The 19,946-nt window shown below is 42.4% G+C and overlaps 1 protein-coding gene across 4 annotated transcripts in view; it reads left to right on the forward strand.

The window, feature by feature from the left end:
• The window catches only part of btbd11b (BTB (POZ) domain containing 11b), a 129,321-nt gene that overhangs the window by 77,840 nt on the left and 31,535 nt on the right, over positions 1-19,946 (forward strand). For all 4 annotated transcript variants that reach the window (XM_031822944.1, XM_031822945.1, XM_020481019.2 and 1 more), the window contains one exon: positions 10,123-10,272. Coding sequence is in view for 2 of the 4 variants with exons in the window: in XM_020481019.2 (XP_020336608.2) it covers positions 10,123-10,272 (150 nt within the window). In the remaining 2 variants the exon portion in view is untranslated. The remainder of the gene's footprint in view (positions 1-10,122; positions 10,273-19,946) is intronic.

Genomic DNA, 19,946 nt, shown 5'->3' on the forward strand with positions numbered 1-19,946 from the left:
CAACCAGATGTGGAAACAGGCTAGTCAAGATGAGAGAGGAGACTAGATGAACATGCTTTGGGTGAATGGTGTACTAGGATCAGACAGTATGGAAGTATAGAGAGGCTTTCCATCTAAGTCAATTGTTCGTGACGCTATAACTATTGGAATCAAATGGCTGGTGTATTGTCAAATGACTGTCTATATATTCCTTAGGAATATAAATTGTTACACATGTATGCACTCTCATTTCCTTTGCCATTTATGTTGGCATAAGGGCATATTGGAAGTTCCTTTTTTTCAGCCTGAGATAAACAATTCCCCCAAATTCTGTTTCTTTCCTAGCCGTTTATACACTGAGCAGTAGGGGAGTTTTCAGATGTAATGGAAATTGTACTGGCTTGCAAACAGTTACAAAGGACTGAATGTATTCTTCATTCGCATGGCCCTCTCCAGGTGGCAACCCACTCCTCCAGTGCAGCAAGGTTGAAAGAGGCAGAAAGCTTTGAATCCTCGACAGGTGGAATTCATGAGTTTTGTTGATGCGTGTTTGTGCATGTGCAGGTAGTCCCTTTGTGTGTGTCTGTGTGAGATCCTGGTTGGTTGAAATTTAAATGGAAGTTTCAAATGAACGCGTTACTGTAAGCAAAAACTATACATTCTTCTCCTTACTGGGATGTATAGACTACTACTATGCACAGTTTGATGCATAATTCTTTCTGTGTCGTAGTCTAAATTTCTTTGTCCGTGTGCTGGCATGCATGCGCGTGTGGTGTGCATGCATTTGTGTGTGCATACAAATGTGCGTGTGCTTGCGTGTGAATGTGTGTGCGCTTGTGCACATGTGTATGTACAGTATGTGCGTGTTTACAATATGTGTGTGTGTGACTGATAGCGTGTTGAAATGCTCTCTTCCTAGACCGTGTTCTATTACTTATCCAAGCAGACACGTGCAGAGTGTGTAGAGATGTGTAGAGATCTTTTCTCCCAGGGCATGTGTGATCTATCTCCGTCAGAGTGGTTGTAACCTCCAACTCCAAACACATTCCTGGGGCTGGTACAGTACTAACCCATTAAAGATTTGTGGTTGGTGGCCGTCATAGACCGTACTGTGGTTGCTGGGTATCCCAGGCGAAGACCATACTCCAGCACTTGTACAGTCATCCCAGGCATCTGTCCCTCTCCTCTCCTCTAACTCAGATCCAACTCTAGACATTTCACTCACAGCTGTATTTCTACCACTACAAATATCAACGCATGAGAGAGGCTAAAGCTGTCATCTACTGCACTGTATGTTCTGTTTTCCCTTCTCTCTTAATTTCTACATCACTGTTTCTCAGGCTAGCTCCATCATGTCTGATCCCTCTCTGTATACATATGGCCACCATCTGTTCTGGCAGGGCGATGTCGGAGCCCAGAGTGGGCCAGCTCCGTATCCCACTGGAGACCACGTGCAGTATCAGGGTTAACCCCTTATAGACATATACTATATACGTATATACATGTATGTGGATGCCCCTTCAAATTAGTGGATTTGGCTATTTCAGCCACACCCGTTGCTGACAGGTGTATAAAATCAGGCACACAGCCATGAGATCTCCATAGACAAACATTGGCAGTAGAATGGCCTTACTGAAGAGCTCAAGGACTTTCAACGTGGCACCGTCATAGGATGCCACCTTTCCAACAAGTCAGTTCGTCAAATTTCTGCCCTGCTCGAGCTGCCTCGGTCAACTGTAAGTGCTGTTATTGTGAAGTGGAAACGTCTAGGAGCACGTAGCGCGTAAAAATTGTCTGTCCTCGGTTGCAACATTCACTACCGAGTTCCAAACTGCCTCTGGAAGTAACGTCACAAACCTAAGGTCACCATACGCAATGCCATGTGTCGGCTGGAGTGGTGTGAAGCTCGCCGCCATTGGAGTCTGAAGCAGTGGAAACTCGTTCTCTGGAATAATGAATCACGCTTCACCATCTGGCAGTCCAACAGATGAATTCATAGTGCCAACTGGAGGAGGAATAATGGTCTGGGGCTGCCCTTTCCTGTTTCAGCACGACAATACCTCCTTGCACAAAGCGAGGTCCATACAGAAATGGTTTGTCAAGATCGGTGTGAAAGAACTTGACTCGCCTGAACAGAGCCGTGACCTCAACCCCATCGAACACCTTTGGGATGAATTGGAACACCAACTGCGAGCCTGGCCTAATCGCTCAACATCAGTGCCTGACCTCACTAATGCTCGTGGGTGAATGGAAGCAAATCCCCGCTGCAATGTTCCAACATCTAGTGCAAAGCCTTCCCAGTAGAGTGGAGGCTGTTATAGCAGCAAAGGGGGGACCAACTCCATATTAATGCCCATGATTTTGGAATGAGGTGGTCGACGTGCAGGTGTCCACATACTTGATACAGTACAATCTGTTGGGCCATATAAAATTTGTTACATTTTTTGCCTGATTACGATTTTTTCCTGAATTCAGTTTTCTCTGGGTTTTTTTCCCGGTTTAAGTCACACATTTCTAAAAGATAAACAACAAAATTGGATGTTCTATGTCCACAACAATGATTAAACCACATCAGAAAACGACTTTTGATGTCTGGGTAAAAACTCTACGAAATGTTAATTTTTGTGTGTAGATACCCTTGAAGAGACTTGCTTTGGTTAGAGGTGTTTCTGTAGCACACGTGGTTGCAAAATTGGCTAAACAAATCACCACAGGATGTATGCAAATAATGATGATATCATTCTGCCAGGTAGGCATAGGGTACTTTGTAGCTAGTTAACATTGTTTTGGGGAATGCTTTTCCTTATACCAGTCATCACATAAGCATCATCGCTAACGTCTACAGAAAGTGGTAGACAAACGTGCATAAACAGACAGGGCCATTCCTGCGCCATTGCCTCTTCAGAAAGTTGAAGGAAAACATTTATCCATTTTGTCAATGTCTTATCATAATCTTGGGCAAATTATTATTAGTAGTATCATTTTTTTTAAATATTAAATTCAGTATGTTTAGTAGATTTCCTACTAAGTTCAATACATTTTGGAATATTGTTGAATTATGTTTTAATGTCTGGATTCTGTGATTTCGTCCGCGTTCTCAGCGTCATGGATTTTATAGGACCCTGAATCTGCAAAGATTTAAAGGTAGAATAGGAAATACTCTGTCTCTTTCTCTCTTTTCTCTGTCTTTCTCTCTCTCTCTACCTTATTCTTCTTTTTTCATGTGTTTTTACATATAGACATTTCTCTTTCACTCTCTATGTCTTTTTATTTTGTTCAAGTCACATGAACAATTCACATTATTACAAGTTACATTATTCATCTTCAAAATCCCCTGCAACATTGTGCACAGTACACAGAGCACAGAGTGACTGAAAGTTCTCTATTTCAGTGTCGTCCCTGCTCTGTGGAGAAACCTAGGGAAACTAGTCCCATGGACCTGCAGAGTTTTCTGGGGGAGAACCAGGCTCCGTGCATCCCTCTAAAATAGATTTAAGTGCAGGGTAAAGCCACATCGAAGTCACAACTCCAACAGTCAAGTCTGGGAAAGTCAGAGAGGCAGGACCTGTTCCTGCCCCTGCATGCTAGGCATTCAGCCCTACAGACAGGGGGCGGTAGAGATAGACAACACAGCTAGGACAGTTATGACTGCATTGGCATGTGATATTACTTCTTCAAATGATGGGGAAAGTCAAACTGCATACTGTAATGGTGCACCTCAGCCTACTGTAGTAACTGTGCTCTGTTCCCGCTTTTCTCCCTACATTTTGGTTGTTGTTTTTCTTCTATTAAGCCTATATAGTAGCTCAGATGGATGTGTGCTCATAACATTGATTACTTCAGCAATGAGTTCATAGTCAATGTTTCAGTGACATCGACAAAGTAAACAGTAATTGTTTTTCTTTTACATTTAAAAGTTACTGTAACTACTATGTACTCCCAGTTGCAGTAGAACAGACTCAGTGTTCCAAACCATTGCTTTTAATGTACCAGATCTTTTCTATGAGGCTGTATGAGACTGTCCACTTTAAAACAACCCTATTATTGAGTACTAAGCATTCATCATAGAGAGATGGGGGGGCTCCTGTATACATAAATGTATTCATCCTTCAGTAAAGAGTGGCTTGCCTGGAGGATCTCTCTCTCTCTCTCTCTTTTGTTCTCTCTCTCTCTCTCGCTCTTTCTTTCTTTCTCTCTCTCTCTCTCTCTCTCTCTCTCTCTCTCTCTCTCTCTCTCTCTCTCTCTCATGCATTAAACCTCATGACTCAGTTGCTCACACATGTGGATTATTTGAATAGCAATAGCAGTCACTTGGCACAGGTACACTGTTAGAAAGAATTGTGCTATCTAGTATAGAGGTCGACCGATTATGATTTTTCAATGGCAATACCGATTATTGGAGGACCAAAAAAGCCTCTACCGATTAATCGGCCAATTGTTTTTTGTGTGTGGTTTTTTTGGTAATAATGACAATTACAACAATACTGAATGAACACTTATTTTAACTTAATATAATACATCAATCAAATCAATTTAGCCTCAAGTCAATAATGAAACATGTTCAATTTAGTTTAAATAATGCAAAAACAAAGTGTTGGAGAAGAAAGTCAAAGTGCAATATGTGCTATGTAAGAAAGCTAACATTTCAGTTCCTTGCTCAGAACATGAAAACATATGAAAGCTGGTGGTTCCTTTTAACATGAGTCTTCAATATTCCCAGGTAAGAAGTTTTAGGTTGTAGTCATTATAGGAATTATAGGACTATTTCTCTCTATACCATTTGTATTTCATTAACCTTTGACTATTGGTTGTTCTTATAGGCACTTTAGTATTGCCAGTGTAACAGTATAGCTTCCGTCCCTCTCCTCGCTCCTCCCTGGACCTGAACCAGCAACACAACGACAACAGCCACCATCGAAGCAGCGTTACCCATGCAGAACAAGGGGAACAACTACGAGAAGTCTCAGCGAGTGACGTTTGAAACTCTATTAGCGCGCGCTAACTAGCTAGCCATTTCACTTCGGTTACACCAGCCTCATCTCGGGAGTTGATAGGCTTGAAGTCATAAACAGCGCAATGCTTGACGCACAACGAAGAGCTGCTGGCAAAACACACGAAAGTGCTGTTTGAATGAATGTTTACGCGCCTGCTTCTGCCTACCACCGCTCAGTCAGATACTTAGATACTTGTATGCTTGTATGCTCAGTCAGATTATATGCAACACAGGACATGCTAGATAATATCTAGTAATATCATCAGCCATGTGTAGTTAACTAGTGATTATGATTGATAGTTTTTTTATAAGATAAGTTTAATGCTAGCTAGCAACTTACCATGGCTTACTGCATTCGCGTAACAGTCTCCTTGTGGAGTGCAACGAGAGAGAGGCAGGTCATTATTGCGTTGGACTAGTTAACTGTAAGGTTGCAAGACTGGATCCCCCGAGCTGACAAGGTGAAAAACTGTCGTTCTGCCCCTGAACGAGGCAGTTAACCCACCGTTCCTAGGCCGTCATTGAAAATAAGAATGTGTTCTTAACTAGTTAAATAAAGGTATAAAAAAAAAATATGAAGAAAAAAAATCAGCAAATCGGCACCCAAAAATACAGATTTCCGATTGTTATGAAAACTTGAAATCGGCCCTAATTAATCGGCCATTCCGATTAATCGGTCGACCTCTAATCTAGTACCTAAAAGGGTTCTTCAGCTGTCACCGTAGCTCCCAAGTGGGGCAGCGATCTAAGGCACTGCATCTCTGTGCAAGAGGTGTCACTACAGTCCCTGGTTTAATTCCCGGCTGTATCACAGGTAGGCCGTCATTGTAAATAAGAATTTGTTCTTAACTGACTTGTCTAGTTAAATAAAGGTTAAATATACATACATAAATATATATTAAACCCTTTGAAGAACCCTTTTTGGTTCCAGGTACAACCTTTTTGGTTCCTTTCCACAGAGGGTTCTACATGGAACCCAAAAGGGTTCTACCTCAAACCAAAAATGGTTCTACCTAGATCCAAAAAGGGTTCTCCTATGTGGACAGCCGAAGAACCCTTTTGGGAAATTTTTTTTGTAAGAGTGTAGTTAAAGGCAAATAGATGCAAAGGCTGAAATGTATTTTTCAAATGCCTGGTTTTTCAAACCAATAACACTCAATGGTTGGATAGGTAATACCCTGCGGTTACTGGATCCCACTGCTGCCACCACATGTCAGAGGGACCTCTGTCATTGCAAAACAGAATCCTCTGTCATTTGTAAAACAACATCTTCAGACAATACAAGTTAATCATCTGCTCTCCGATGGGTGGCTGAATATTGCCAGGTTTAATCCACAGCACAGTGACAGGGACATCATCAGGAGAGGAGTGCTGGCATGGCTTTTTGTCACGCACAGAGAGAGAAAAAGTGGGTACTGTATTGTGGTTGTGGCTGGTGTGTGTGTAAGAACTCGAGCAGTTTTTCCCTGCGGGCTGTTGCTTCACTGGTTTGCATTAGAATGCAGTGAGTCACCTTGCCACAGCCAAGCCTGTGAGCAGCCTACACTTCACTGTCAGCTGGTGCTGCACCATCACTGCATGATTCTGCACCCTGCGTCATAGTAACGTCAGGGAAGTTACTGCCAAAAGCTAATTTGCACATTTGCAAGGTGTTTTTCAAGCAAACACTCCTACATATAAATCAATTAATACATTGGAAAATGACATGCTCAAAAACTGGGGAAACCACGTTTTTTGCTTCAGGACATTGATACAGGTCTTTACTTTGGCCAAGTTTCACAGTAAACAACTCTCTAGAGCCCGTTGGTAATCCTGACTTTTCAATGATCTTCTGAGTAAAGCCTGTCCAGCTCCAGCAGAACTGTGTTGGTCTGACTGAAGGGTGGCCAAGGGATGGAGAGACAGACAGAGGGACCCGAGAGAGAACAGGAGGGAGTCTTAACTCGCTCATCAGTATGTCTGGCCCTTTTCTCTCCTTCTCTTCTTCCCTCCAGTCTCAGGTCTGGCACTGGCTGGACACCCATGGGCTAAGTGGATGTTCAGGTCATATCCTGCATGTTGTGGTCCACTGGGAAGAGGGTGCCAGCCAGCACAGCCAAGCTTATGCCTTGCTTACCCCCCTTTTTCTCTAAAAACAAAGAGAGTCGCACACTCCATATGTATAACCACCCAGTAATTTATTGGATAATTATTATTATTTTTTTTATTCCCCAATTTCAAGCATGACCCACCTAACCAAGGTGTCAGAGGAAAGACCTTTCAACTGGCACCTGGCCCAACACAAGGTATTGCTAGTGCACGATGAGCTAAGTAAAGTCCCCATGGCCAAACCCACCCCTAAGACAGATGACACTGGGCCAATTGTGCACTGTCCTATGGACCTCCCGACCATGGCTGGTTGTGGCACAGCCCAGGAATGAACCTTGGTCTGTAGTAACACATCTCACACTGCGATGCAGTGCCTTAGACTGCTGCCCCCCTCGAGAAGGCCCTATACTTTAGTGTTTTTGGAACTCATAGCATCCCCCTGAGTCCTCTTGGGGTTGCCTTTTCTAGGTTTTAGTGCACGATACTATATACTCTCCCCACACAAATGATTGGTGTGTTGATAAATCACTGCACGTCAAAGTTGGAGGAACATGTGGTAGCCTAACAGCTCTCCCTTAGATCCCCATTTAGCTAGGTACTGTATATAATGGTGTGAAAGTGCTGGCAGGCGAGGGCACGGGCGCGGGCTGGGGAGATGCCAGGACAGCCCCACACTGCTTAAAGTGCTTAAAGCTGGATTAACTGGCGCTTCGCACACGCTGCAGTTAAAGGGGCCACATTGTCATCTAGAAGGATATTAAAGAAGGTGTTTCAGAGACATCCATGATATGCCCAGGTGGTTGTTGAAGGAAAATTGGTTGTTTCTTTGCCATTGGTCTACTGTAAGGTAGCCTGGTCCCAGATCTGGTTGTTCTTTATTGCCAACACCTACAGTCATTGTCATGATTTGCAAAAACAGATCTGGGACCAGGCTACCTGTAAAGGGTAGTACCAACCAAGGCATTGGTTGGTACTGTAAAGTTAGGTTTGGTTGGTGCTGCATCAGACATCTGACCCTATCCTAATATAGCAGATGACTGGGTCTAGTGTCCTTCATTAGAGGGACATGTGTTTGTACGTGGTCCAAGGTAGTGTACCTGACTGAGGTGTACAATGGGAGGGGTCACGGATACTGAATAGTGCACTGTGGCTCTGCATCACACAACACCTGTTATACCTGCATCACGGCCCTCCATCTCCATGGTGACTGAGTTTGATCAGTTCAATATTCTGACCATCGCGACCCTGAAGGAGAAAAGCAAAAAAATAAGAAATGTTTGGACTCTCAAAACAGAGGCCTCAGATAATTTAATATGTGTAACACATTAGTCTAATCATGTCCAATGGGTCAGAGGAGGATTACTAAATTCCCTTAAAGCCTGTTTATTCCTTGGAGACTGATGACTAGTGTACTGTATACTGCAGGGCTAGGCAGCAAGTCAATTGAATTAGCTGCATATTGAGAATGAGGAAATGTTTGAACCAAAGCTACTTTCCCCTCTGCCTGGGGAGAGTGGAGCCATTGGTTACAGACATTTTTTAAATTTGACACACTGCAGGTGTGAGTGGTGAGTGGGGGGAGCATAGCACTGCGCTGCTATGGAAAAATATCAAATGTAGAAGTCTGAAATGGGACGGAAAGCAATCTGCCTCATCATCCCCTGAGCAGGAGAGAATGACTAATGTGCTTTGTGGCAGCAGCCATGATGAAACTGCCTCCACGATATTAGTTTAGGTAGAACACTCCATCTGAGCCAAACTGAAGAGGGATAGTTACAACATAGAAATAAGCACATACCCCGATATCTGCAGAGCTAAATAGACGTATTTTAAATGAGGAACTATAATTTAACATAGCCACCTGATGGTTCAAATCTTAATAAGGAACACAATAAGCAAGTGTGGAATCGTGATAAAGCAAGGTGTCTCACGGCCATGATGGAAGTCGACGTGAATATCCAGAATGGATCCACAAAAACAAGAAAAGCTAGATTTTAAAACTGTCGCGCAAACACTCTATACATTATATTACATCTATTTACCACTGCGCTGCGCTTAAGAATGCCTCACAACAAGCATCTTGAATTGAAAATGGCGGACAGAGACAGGGAGATAACTATCACCAGCAGTCTACCCCCTTGCTGAAACAGATGCATGCATAAATATCAGTTGGTAACCGGATTGGGTCATACCAACTCACTTCACTAGAGAGGAGACATTATCTCTCTAAAATACATCACAGTAGCCGTAATAAATGCGATGGCATTCCAAATCCAACTGCCGTACAATCAACCAACTTAAAATAAAACAGAGCTGTTACATGTACAGCATATTATCAAAGTAACAAAATAGGAAGAAAGTAAACCCCTGTGTCCTAATTGGCGCCTTTAAACTGGGTATGAATCGCACCCAATCCAGCGCGTATGAAGCATGATAGCAAATGTTTGGACAGAAATTCGGCAACAGGTAGAGTTTACCTGGTAGACAGTCAAATCAAAGCAGGCACCATCCCGCATCGTAACAAATCATCTTAGAACCTTTTTTTATTTATTTTTTATCTCTACGCAATAATATTCTTATGAAGCACAGGCAGTCAAATGTGACATTTCTGAAATGTAGTCTATCCTCTCCCTGCTCCAATGCCTCCAGTTGTAAACAACAAACAATTACACCCTATCTCATCGACAGAGACTGCCAGGTGTTGTTCCTCACACACAGTGACTGCTTGCGTAGACAGAAACACAATACACTCCTCAATGTCCCCTCCACAAAGATGGCTGACCATGAGCTTTGGGCCAAACCGTTCACCTGTTGCAGTACAGTACAAACTGACATATTTAATGAACACGAGGCTTTCCTGCAATGGAAAAGTCACTTCTCCTCAATAAAAAAGTACCCACTTGTGCTGTATTATTCTTCCTGCATAGGATTATTGTAATTTTCTAGTTTTAGCTTATTTTCCATTTTGTGATCCAATAAGTATTGATCCATCATGAGACTGTCTACTGTTTTTTCGCATTTGTCTGTTCTTAACCATCTCTCTCTCTCTCTCTCTCTCTCAGGTGTGCTAAGCCTACCAGAGAGCCTGACTCTGCATCGGGACCAGCAGCGGTCAGGGAAGAGTGGGGAGGGCCATGCCTACAGTCAGTCGGAGCTGCGCTCCATCGAACAGTGCCTGCTAGCCACACGCGTAGGCAGCATCTCAGAACTCAGTGAGTACACTCAGACTTAGATTGGGTTTTTACACTACTTTTTACATATGTTGTGTTTATGTGTGTGTGTGTGTGTGTGTGGGGGGGGGGGGGGGGGGGGGGGGTTAGAGTTAGCATGTTAGAGTTAGCCCACTCAGGTCTCACTTTACCCAAGCAGAGAAATTACACACATGAAGCATCCATGAAAATATGATTTGCCTTTCAAGATGTACCAACAGAAGTCCTGATAACGAAGTCAATGTCAGAGTATTTAAAATCGATGCATTATTCAAACAATTTAAGGAGATATACATATGCTTTCAGGATCACTATGAAACATCTGTCTTCTTTCCCCATGTTGAAATCTGTTGTAAGTGTTTTTGAATTCTAATGTGTTTACATTTTGTGTTTAATGTGTATTTTATATTGTATTATTCAGGGCACATTTGGAAAAGAGACCTAGGTCTCAATATGTCTTCCCTGTCAAAATACATCTTCTTTTTTTTTAAATATAAAATAAGATGTAGGTATCAAATCCAAGCTTATTGGTCGTTTACACAAGTTTGCAGAGAAATGCTTGTGTTTCTAGATCCAACAGTGGAGTAATACCTAGGAATATATGTGTTTATGTGTCGCGTTATGCCTGGCGAAAACCCAAACACTGCATTCCACAGTAAGAACCTTAAACCAACGGTCAAGCATGGTGGTGCTAGTGTGATGATTGCAATGCTTTGCTGAATCAGCACCTGGACGACTTAAGGCATAGAAGGAACCATGAATTCTGCTCCGTATCAGTGAATTCTACAGGAGAATGTCAGGCCATCCGTCTGTGAGCTGAAGCTGAAGTGCGGCTGGGTCATGCAGCAAGACAATGATCCAAAACACACAATCAAGTCTACATGAAAATGGCTAAACAAGCATCACATTTTATGTTTTGGAATGGCCTAGTCAAAGTCCAGATCTAATCCCATTTGAAATGTTGTGGCGGGTCTTGAAACGAGCATTTCATGCTTAAAAACCGACAAATGTTGCTGAGTTAAAACAGTTTTGCATGCAAGAGTGGGCTTAATTACTTCCACAGTGATGTGATAGACTGACCAACAACTACAGGAAGCATTTGGTCACAGTCATTGCAGCTAAAGGTGGCACAACCAGTTATTGAGTGTAAGGGGGCAATTTGTTTTTCACACAGGGGAATTAGATGTTGCATAACTTTCTTAATTAAATAAATAAAATAAGTATCATTTTTTGTAATTTGTCAACTCAGGTTCCCTTTATCTAATATTAGGTTTTGGTTGAAGATCTGAAAATATGCAAAGATAGAGAAAATCAGAAAGAGGGCAAATACTTTTTCCCTTCACTGAATACACTCATTGGCCACCTCGTTCACGGAAATGGTTCGCTCCTACAGACAGTGATTCACATGGCCTTGGCTTGCTATATAAAGCAGGCAGACAGGCATCGAGGCATTCAGTTACTGTTCGATTGAACGTTCAAATGGCCTAAATGAGTGACCTAAGCGACTCTGAGCGTGGTATGATCGTCGGTGCCAGGTGCCGGTTCCAGTATCTCAGAAACGGCTGGCCTGCTGGGCTTTTCACGCATGAGAGTGTCTAGAGATTTGTGCAACAAACAAAAAACATCCAGCCAGCGGTAGTCCTGTGCATGAGAAACAGCTCGTTGATGAGAGATCGAAGGAGAATGGCAAGAAATTAATTAGGAAAAAATCTATGGATTTCACATGACTAGGAATACAGATATGCATCTGTTGGTCACAGATACCTTTTATAAAAAAAGTAGAGGCGTGGATCAGAAAACACATCTTCTTCGAGTTGATCAGGCTGTTAATTGTGTAGTATTGTCCCACTCCTTTTCAATGGCTGTGCGAAGTTGCTGGATATTGGCGGGAACTGGAACACACTGTCATACACGTCGATTCAGAGCTTCACAAACATGCTTAATGGTTGACATGTCTGGTGAACATGACGAACTGGGACATTTTCAGCTTCCAGGAATTGTGTACAGATTCTTGCGACATGGGGCCAGGCATTATCGTGCTGAAACATGAGGTGATGTGCATTCAAATTGCCATTGATAAAATGCTGTTGTGTTTGTTGCCCATAGCTTATGCCTGCTCATAAAATAACCCCACCTCTACCATGGTGCACTCTGTTCATAATGTTGACATCAGCAAACCCCTCGCCCACACGACACCATACAAGCTGTCTGCCATCTGCCCGGTACAGCTGAAACTGGGATTCATCCGTGAAGAGCACACTGCTCCAGCGTGCCATTGGCCATCGAAAGTGAGCATTTGCCCACTGAAGTCGGTTACGATGCTGAACTGCAGTCAGGTCAAGACCCTAGTGAGGTCGACAAGCACGCAGATGAGTTTCCCTGAGATGGCTTTTGACAATTTGTGCAGAAATTCTTCAGTTGTGCAAACCCAGTTTCGTCGGCTGTCGGGTGGCTGGTCTCAGACGACCTCGAAGGTGAAGAAGCCGGATGTGGAGATCCTGGGCTGGTTCAACTGCCAATTCTCTAAAAACCGCTCAAGTGGACATTCATGCAGTCAGCATAACATTTGCACACTCCCTCAAAACATGAGACATCTGTGGCATTGTGTTGTGTGACAAAACTGCACATTTTAGAGTGGCCTTTTATTGTCCCTAGCACAAGGTGCACCTGTGTAATGACCATGCTGTTTAGTCAGTTTCTTGATATGCCACACCTGTCAGGTGGATGGATTCTTTTGGAAAAGGAGAAATGCTCACTACAGGGATGTAAACAAACTTGTGAACAAAATTTGAGAACAATAAGCTTTTTGTGCGTATGTACATTTTCTGGGATCTTTTATTTCAGCTCATGAAACACGGGACCAACATTTGACATTTTACCTTTGTATATATTTTTTTGTGCCTTCGGGAAAATATTCAGACTTTGTTACGTTACAACCTTATTCTAAAATGTATTTTTACAAATGTAAAAATCCCTTGTCAATCTACACACAATACCCTATAATGACAAATCAAAAACAGGTTTTTTAAAATGTTTGGGAAAAAATAATAAAATAAATATCACATTTACATAAATATTCAGACCCTTTATTTAGTACTTTGTTGAAGAACCTTTGGCAGCAATTACAGCCTCAAGTCTTCTTGGGTATTACGCTACAAGCTTGGCACACCTGTATTTGGGGAGTTTCTCCCATTCTTCTCTGCAGATCCTCTCAAGCTCTGTCAGGTTGGTTGGGGAGCATTACTGCAGAGCTATTTTCAGGTCTCTCCAGAGATGTTTGATCGGGTTCAAGTTTAGGCTCTGGCTGGGTCACTTGGTAGCCTAGTGGTTAGAGCGTTGGACCAGTAACTGAAAAGTTGCAAGTTCAAATCCCCAAGCTGACAAGGTACAAATCTCTCTTTCTGCCCCTGAACAGGCAGTGTTCCTAGGCTGTCATTGAAAGTAACTGACTTGCCTAGTTAAGTAAAGTTAATAAAACTGAAGGATATTCAGTGACTTGTCCCAAGGCATTGGCTGTGTGCTTAGGGTCATTGTCCTGTTGGAAGGTGAACCTTTGCCCCAGTCTGAGGTCTGGAGTGGTTTTTCATCAAGGATCGCTCCGTTCACCTTTGCCTCAATCCGTTTACCTTTGCCTCCCAGTCCCTACCGTAGGGATGGTGCCAGGTTTCCTCCAGACGTGATGCTTGGCATTCAGACCAAAGATTTTAATCTTGGTTTCATCAGACCAGAGAATCTTGTATCTCATGGTCTGAGAGTCTAGAAAGGTGCATTTTGGCAAACTCCAAGTGCCTTTTACTGAGGAGTGGCTTCCTTCTGGCCATTCTACCGTAAAGTGGAGTGCTGCAGAGATGGTTGTCCTTCTGGAAGGTTCTCCAATCTCCACAGAGGAACTCTCGAGCTCTGTCAGAGTGACCATTGGGTTCTTGGTCACCTCCCTGACCAAGGCCCTTGTCCCCCGATTGCTCAGTTTGGCCAAGCGGCCAGCTCTAGGAAGAGTGTTGATGGTTCCGAACTTCTTCCATTTAAGAATGATGGAGGCCACTGTGTTCTTGGCAACCTTCAATGCTGCAGAAATGTTTTGGTATCCTTCCCCAGATCTGTGCCTCGACACAATCCTGTCTCTGAACTCTACAGACAATTCCTTCGACCTCATGGCTTTGTTTTTGCTCTGACGTGCACTGTCAACTGTGGGACCTTATATAGACAGGTGTGTGCCTTTCCAAATCATGTCCAATCAATTGAATTTACCACAAGTTGTAGATGCATCTCAAGGATGATAAATGGGAACAGGATGCACCTGAGCTCAATTTTGAGTGTCATAGCTAAGCTTCTGAATACTTATGTAAATAAGGTATTTCTGTTTGATTTATTTAATCCATTTTAGAATAAGGCTGTAACAAAATGTGGAAAGGACCAAGGGGTCTGAATACTTTCCGGAGGCACTGTATATGTTTTAGTAAAAACCTTTTCCACTTGAGAATAGTGAGCTTGTGTATAATGATCTTAGGCCCATACACAGTACTGTATCTCTTCCCCTGGCATTTCAAAATACTGTAGTCATTCTGCCATTTTGGGGGGTGAGTGAGTGGGCCCTTAATTTGAAGAGACACACCGTTCAGTCTGAACGGTGTGTCTCTGAATGCTGAATGCTTGTCTGAATGCTGAATGCTTGTCTGAATGCTGAATGCTTGTCTGAATGCTGAATGCTTGTCCTCAGCGAATTTCATCTGACTTAACCGAGAAACGATCTGTGATGTCCAGAAGTGCGGCAGCCTCTAGTCTAGTCAGTGTAGATATATAGAGCCATGTCATTCTAAGAACACATGCAGAAAGGCTCTAATGCAGTCTCTTTCAGATGTTGGGTTGACGTTTTGCCAACGTTGTTATTGCATATGACACAATGAGAGACCCAAAGCACCATGTGTGTCCAGCGTCAACACATCATCAAAATTAACACTGATCCAATTCTCTTTTGGATCAGAATGGAGTCCCAGTCCCCAGCGTACAAAGCGCTAAGCCACATCAGCAGTGCTCTGTACATGGAGTATTGATGGGTTCACTCCGGGACTCATTCAGCTCTGTTGACACTACAAATACAGTGATGCAGCCGCGGCGGCTAAGGATGCGTCTCGATGCGTCTCAAGCTTGTTTCCAAAGATAATATTAGCGCCGGATGTTTATCTTGTAAATAGACCGGATGACTGTAAAGCATACAGTATTTGCAAAGTTCAATCTGCCAAATGAATCATGGAGAAAAGCAGAAATGTCAGCAGACTTAGCTATCAGACTGTCAGAGAGAGAGGGGGGGAGGAAAAGGGAGAGGAGAGAAGAAAGACAGATGAATGCATCTCAGATTAGTTTAAATGTAGCTAAACTGCAGCAAAGTCAATTTGCATATCCCAGGTACAGTGTTTCTCCAACGGTATTTGATGTCCATTTAAGAGGTATTGATTGTCCTCTCTCTTAGTACTGTCTTATTTCTTTTGTATTAAATCCACGTTAGTGTATTTTAAATGGCAGTCTGTCAAAGTGCCCACAAAACGGGCTTTCGTCTCTGACATGATTCAACAATAACACAGAGAATCATCTGTCAATCATTGATAATTTGAGGTAAAGTTAGCTAAATCCTCCTCTGAAGAGAAATTGATCGTGTAATTCTGTACATTAAACAGCAATGGCCTCCTATTCTTGGAAATGTCAATAGCAGACAGCTGAGGATATCCTATACTCAGCACACAAGCTATTTTCATATGGAAATATATAGATACAACCACTAGGTGAAAAGTACCTCAGGAAGAAATGACTAAATTATGACCTCAGTGATTGCTTTTTCCACCACCAAAAAAGAGATGGATGTAGTAGTACTGAATCCCAGCTAGCTGTCTGAACTGGCACTCCCAGTACATCTCACAACTGGAGACCTCAGAGTGTGACTGGACCGCCACCTGCAGTGAAGCATCACGCCAGGTAGAGGCAGCAGGCTGAAGAACATTAAGTCATGAAAATATTTGTTTTTTAGACAGTGACAGATTTAATAGTGTAGTATAGTCGGTTAGGTAGAAAGGGGCTCTTACTGTGTGAGTAATGAACTGTAGCAAAGGCCTGAGAGAGTGGGCTCAGTGGGGTTGAGGTGGGCTTCTGTGGGGGTGAGACCTCCACACGAAGAAGGTACTGGTGACCCTGTCCCCTGCATGGTACATACCGGTCGATTCTCTCAAATTGATTATTTGGATAGCAGAGCAGTCTTAGGGTTGTTGTGACTAGGGCAGTCAAATTCCATGTGATCATTTAGTCATGGTAATTAGGCTTCTCCAAGATCTGATGCTTTTGATGATCATTAGTAGCCTACAAAACCTGCCTGGTACTCAGCACTCTATTGGCCTTCTAATCACTCTGACATCAATGCAAATGTGATTGCAAATCTAATAAAAAATTAATGAGAGCCCATGAGCTCATGAGTGATGGCTTCTATTAAAAAGAGGAAGATCCCATCAGCTTTCTATAGGCTAGGCCTACTTTCCTAATACTAAGCACATTGCTTCTCTTTACAACAGGAGTATAGCCTATCTGGCTGGCATGACAATGAACCACGGGAACAGCGTTTAAGTCCATAGATTACATGGTTTTTTTTCGAGACAGGTGTATGATAATGGTCCATTCTAAATCAAAACAAAAAATTTCACACATATATATTATTTAGGACATGTAAAGACAAGTTTCAATCAACAGTCAACATTAGCCTATCACTTGTGAATGATATATATATGAATAATGCCCAGCTTGTTGTGCAGTAAGGCAAGAAACAGCTTATGTAGCCTAGCCTATAGGCCTATATGTTTTGATAAGGTTTGCATCACAACTAAAGTGGCCAAATAACTTCTTAAAATTAAGCACATTAATCCGCTTTACAAGGGGTGTAGAGCCTAACTGGCAAACATACGCACTATGTGAGTTTCAAGTTTGGGGAACATAATTTTCACCAAAAAATACACCTTTATAATAACAGCATTACATGCATAATTGCATTTGCAATCACTTTTGAGAATGGTGTTTTCCCGCTAATTGATTGCATTTTGGAACATTGGCACTTATAGCCTACTGCTGTGTGTGCTTTGCTGCGCTTATAATATGAAGAAATAGTCTAATAGTTTATCACCATTTCAAGCTAAACGTTTTGATTTGTTGCGTCAGCCTCATTGCTTAAAAAAGGTTTTTGTTGATGCTGGTGGTTGTATTCATTTGGGATCTATCGCATCCCACAACTGTCCCAGACTATGTTTGGAATATTTATTTTTCGCACAGAATACAATAGGTCAACTTTTGTACTATGGGGGGTAGTAGATTGACAAAGGCTAGTGCTTTTGCGGTTCATTAAGCCACTCATCTTCTTGGCTGATGAAAAGTAAATGTGGACAGTTCTTCCAGTATCTTCAAAATGCGCCTCTGAATTGGATAAGAATGCGTACAGTTGCGTCCCCAATGTGTCTGTCTTCACTCGTAGCCTGTGAGAAAGACCTGATCACATGATGGGAATTGGCTAATAAAAATGTAGCTATCTGAGAGAGCCATGCGAGTGAGAGTGGCTTCGGAGCACGCAGCCTGGAGAAGGGAATTATAATTTGTATATTCAGCCCAAGGGCACAATTGTCATGTTTGGCATTTTAAAATTCATCACAGGACATACAGATACGTCAATATCAATCCCAGGCCTTTTTCTATCATTTTTATTTGTCCTGATGTCACAGTTGATGAAATCAGTATGTTGGTCCTCTCTGTCTTCCAAGCATTGAGCTCTGCCTAAGTGCAGGTTGTCCACAGTTCACACTGCTAATGGCCTTTCACAGAGGAAGAGAGAAGGGCAACCAGTGAAGAACAAACACCATTGTAAATACAACCCATATTTCTTTATTTTTCCTTTTGTACTTAAAATATTTGCACATCGTTACACCACTGTATTTGAAATGTCTTTAGCATTTTGGGAACTTTTGTGAGTGTAATGTTTACTGTTCATTTGTTATGATTTATTTCACTTTTGTTCGTTATTTATTTCACTTGCTTTGGCAATGTTGACATATGTTTCCCATTCCAATAAAGCCCCTTGAATCAAATTGAATTGAGAGAGCAAGTGTTATGTTGGGAGTTACGAGTCATACCAGGACATTGGTCATCTTCTTGCAGTAGGGTGCTGAATGTGAATGTAAAGCCAAGACCTCAACAGTCAGCAGTGGACCTTACTACTATGCGTAGATCCCTGAAGGAAATCGTTTTGGCAGCAGAGTGTCATTGCACTGTAGGATTTTTCATCTGTGCACTTGAGCACTGAAGGTTGCTCTGACTGAGAATGTTCTGGCATTCTTCCTGTACTGTACACACAGGCACAGATAAGCAGCAACATTCTCATCTTGATAATATCATTATGTTTGTCAGCTGTACTGTCAAGATAGCAATCACTCCTCTCTCTTCTTTTAATCTTATTTTGATCTCTAATAGGCAGAACCATCTGTTGGTTAATCACATGTAGGAATTTATGTCCTGGGTCCCTCTCTGCTTGCACTCAATGCACTGAGTGTGCTTCTATTAACTCTCCTGCAACAACATGTTGGTGTGTCTGTATCTGCATTCAGCTGCATGCACTAATAAAATAATAACAATCATTTGGTAAGTGCTTATATTTGACATTGTTTCACACAAGTGTGAATTGTAAGCTTGTGTGAAATGGCAATGTGTTAATCTATAATCTATAACGCTGTGGAATGTTGATTTTAGGTCTCTGAGGGATTCACAGACAGGCCCAGCGCTAGGTCACTCTGTTCCCTTCTCAAAGCCTGCAGTAATACTCCTCAGCCCAAGAGCATTTAAGGAAGGACTGTAGTCTGTGATGTAGTGGTGCCCATGATGACTAAGACCATTTATGATGATGAGCTCTGATTTACTGTACTGCAATGTTTTCTTGATTCTGGCAAATCAAACCCACAGTTTAACCTGTTATGTTCCTGTGCTTCTGTCAGAGCCTTGGAGAGAAGCGTCCTGGACTTACACAGGCCACTCACAATTAAACACGATCTTGGCTGATTGACAGCAAATCCTCCAAAATAGCTGTGATTTCACCTGCGCAAATTTGTAGACTACACTACACATTCTCCAACTGCAAAGACCAGATCTGATTAGAAGCTGTAGACAAACTATAGCCAATGCCATTTCAAATTTTTATCTAGCTAGTACTGATAAATTAATAGTTTAGTCATGGCTCCAGTGAGACGTTCTCAGCCTCTACCCCATTAAATAGGCATTACACATCACGCTTGAATGAGGGCTTGGCTGTTATGTGGGCACTGAATAGCTGGTAACTGACCCCTCAGATGCCAACACTCATAAATCCCACTTGTAAATATAAGCAGTGCGATTGTACTCCTGAGAAGTTATCTTTTGATGAGAGAGCCTCAGCCTGTCGATGAAGGGGATGGTACCCTGTAGAACACTTGAAAAAAAGCATTATGAATAGACTAGAACTATCTCTAGCCTGTCTGTCTCCTACTTCGGTGCTCATTGTTGATGTAAAGAATGAGCTTGGTTGGATGAGATATTGATTACTAGCAGTGGCTTGAATCCCATGAAGAGACTAATGGCATTGTAGACTAGCTCTTGGGGCTAACACAAAGGACAGTCCAATGTTCATG

The sequence above is a fragment of the Oncorhynchus kisutch genome, linkage group LG4 (assembly GCF_002021735.2).
Source record: "Oncorhynchus kisutch isolate 150728-3 linkage group LG4, Okis_V2, whole genome shotgun sequence".
NCBI lineage: Eukaryota > Metazoa > Chordata > Actinopteri > Salmoniformes > Salmonidae > Oncorhynchus > Oncorhynchus kisutch.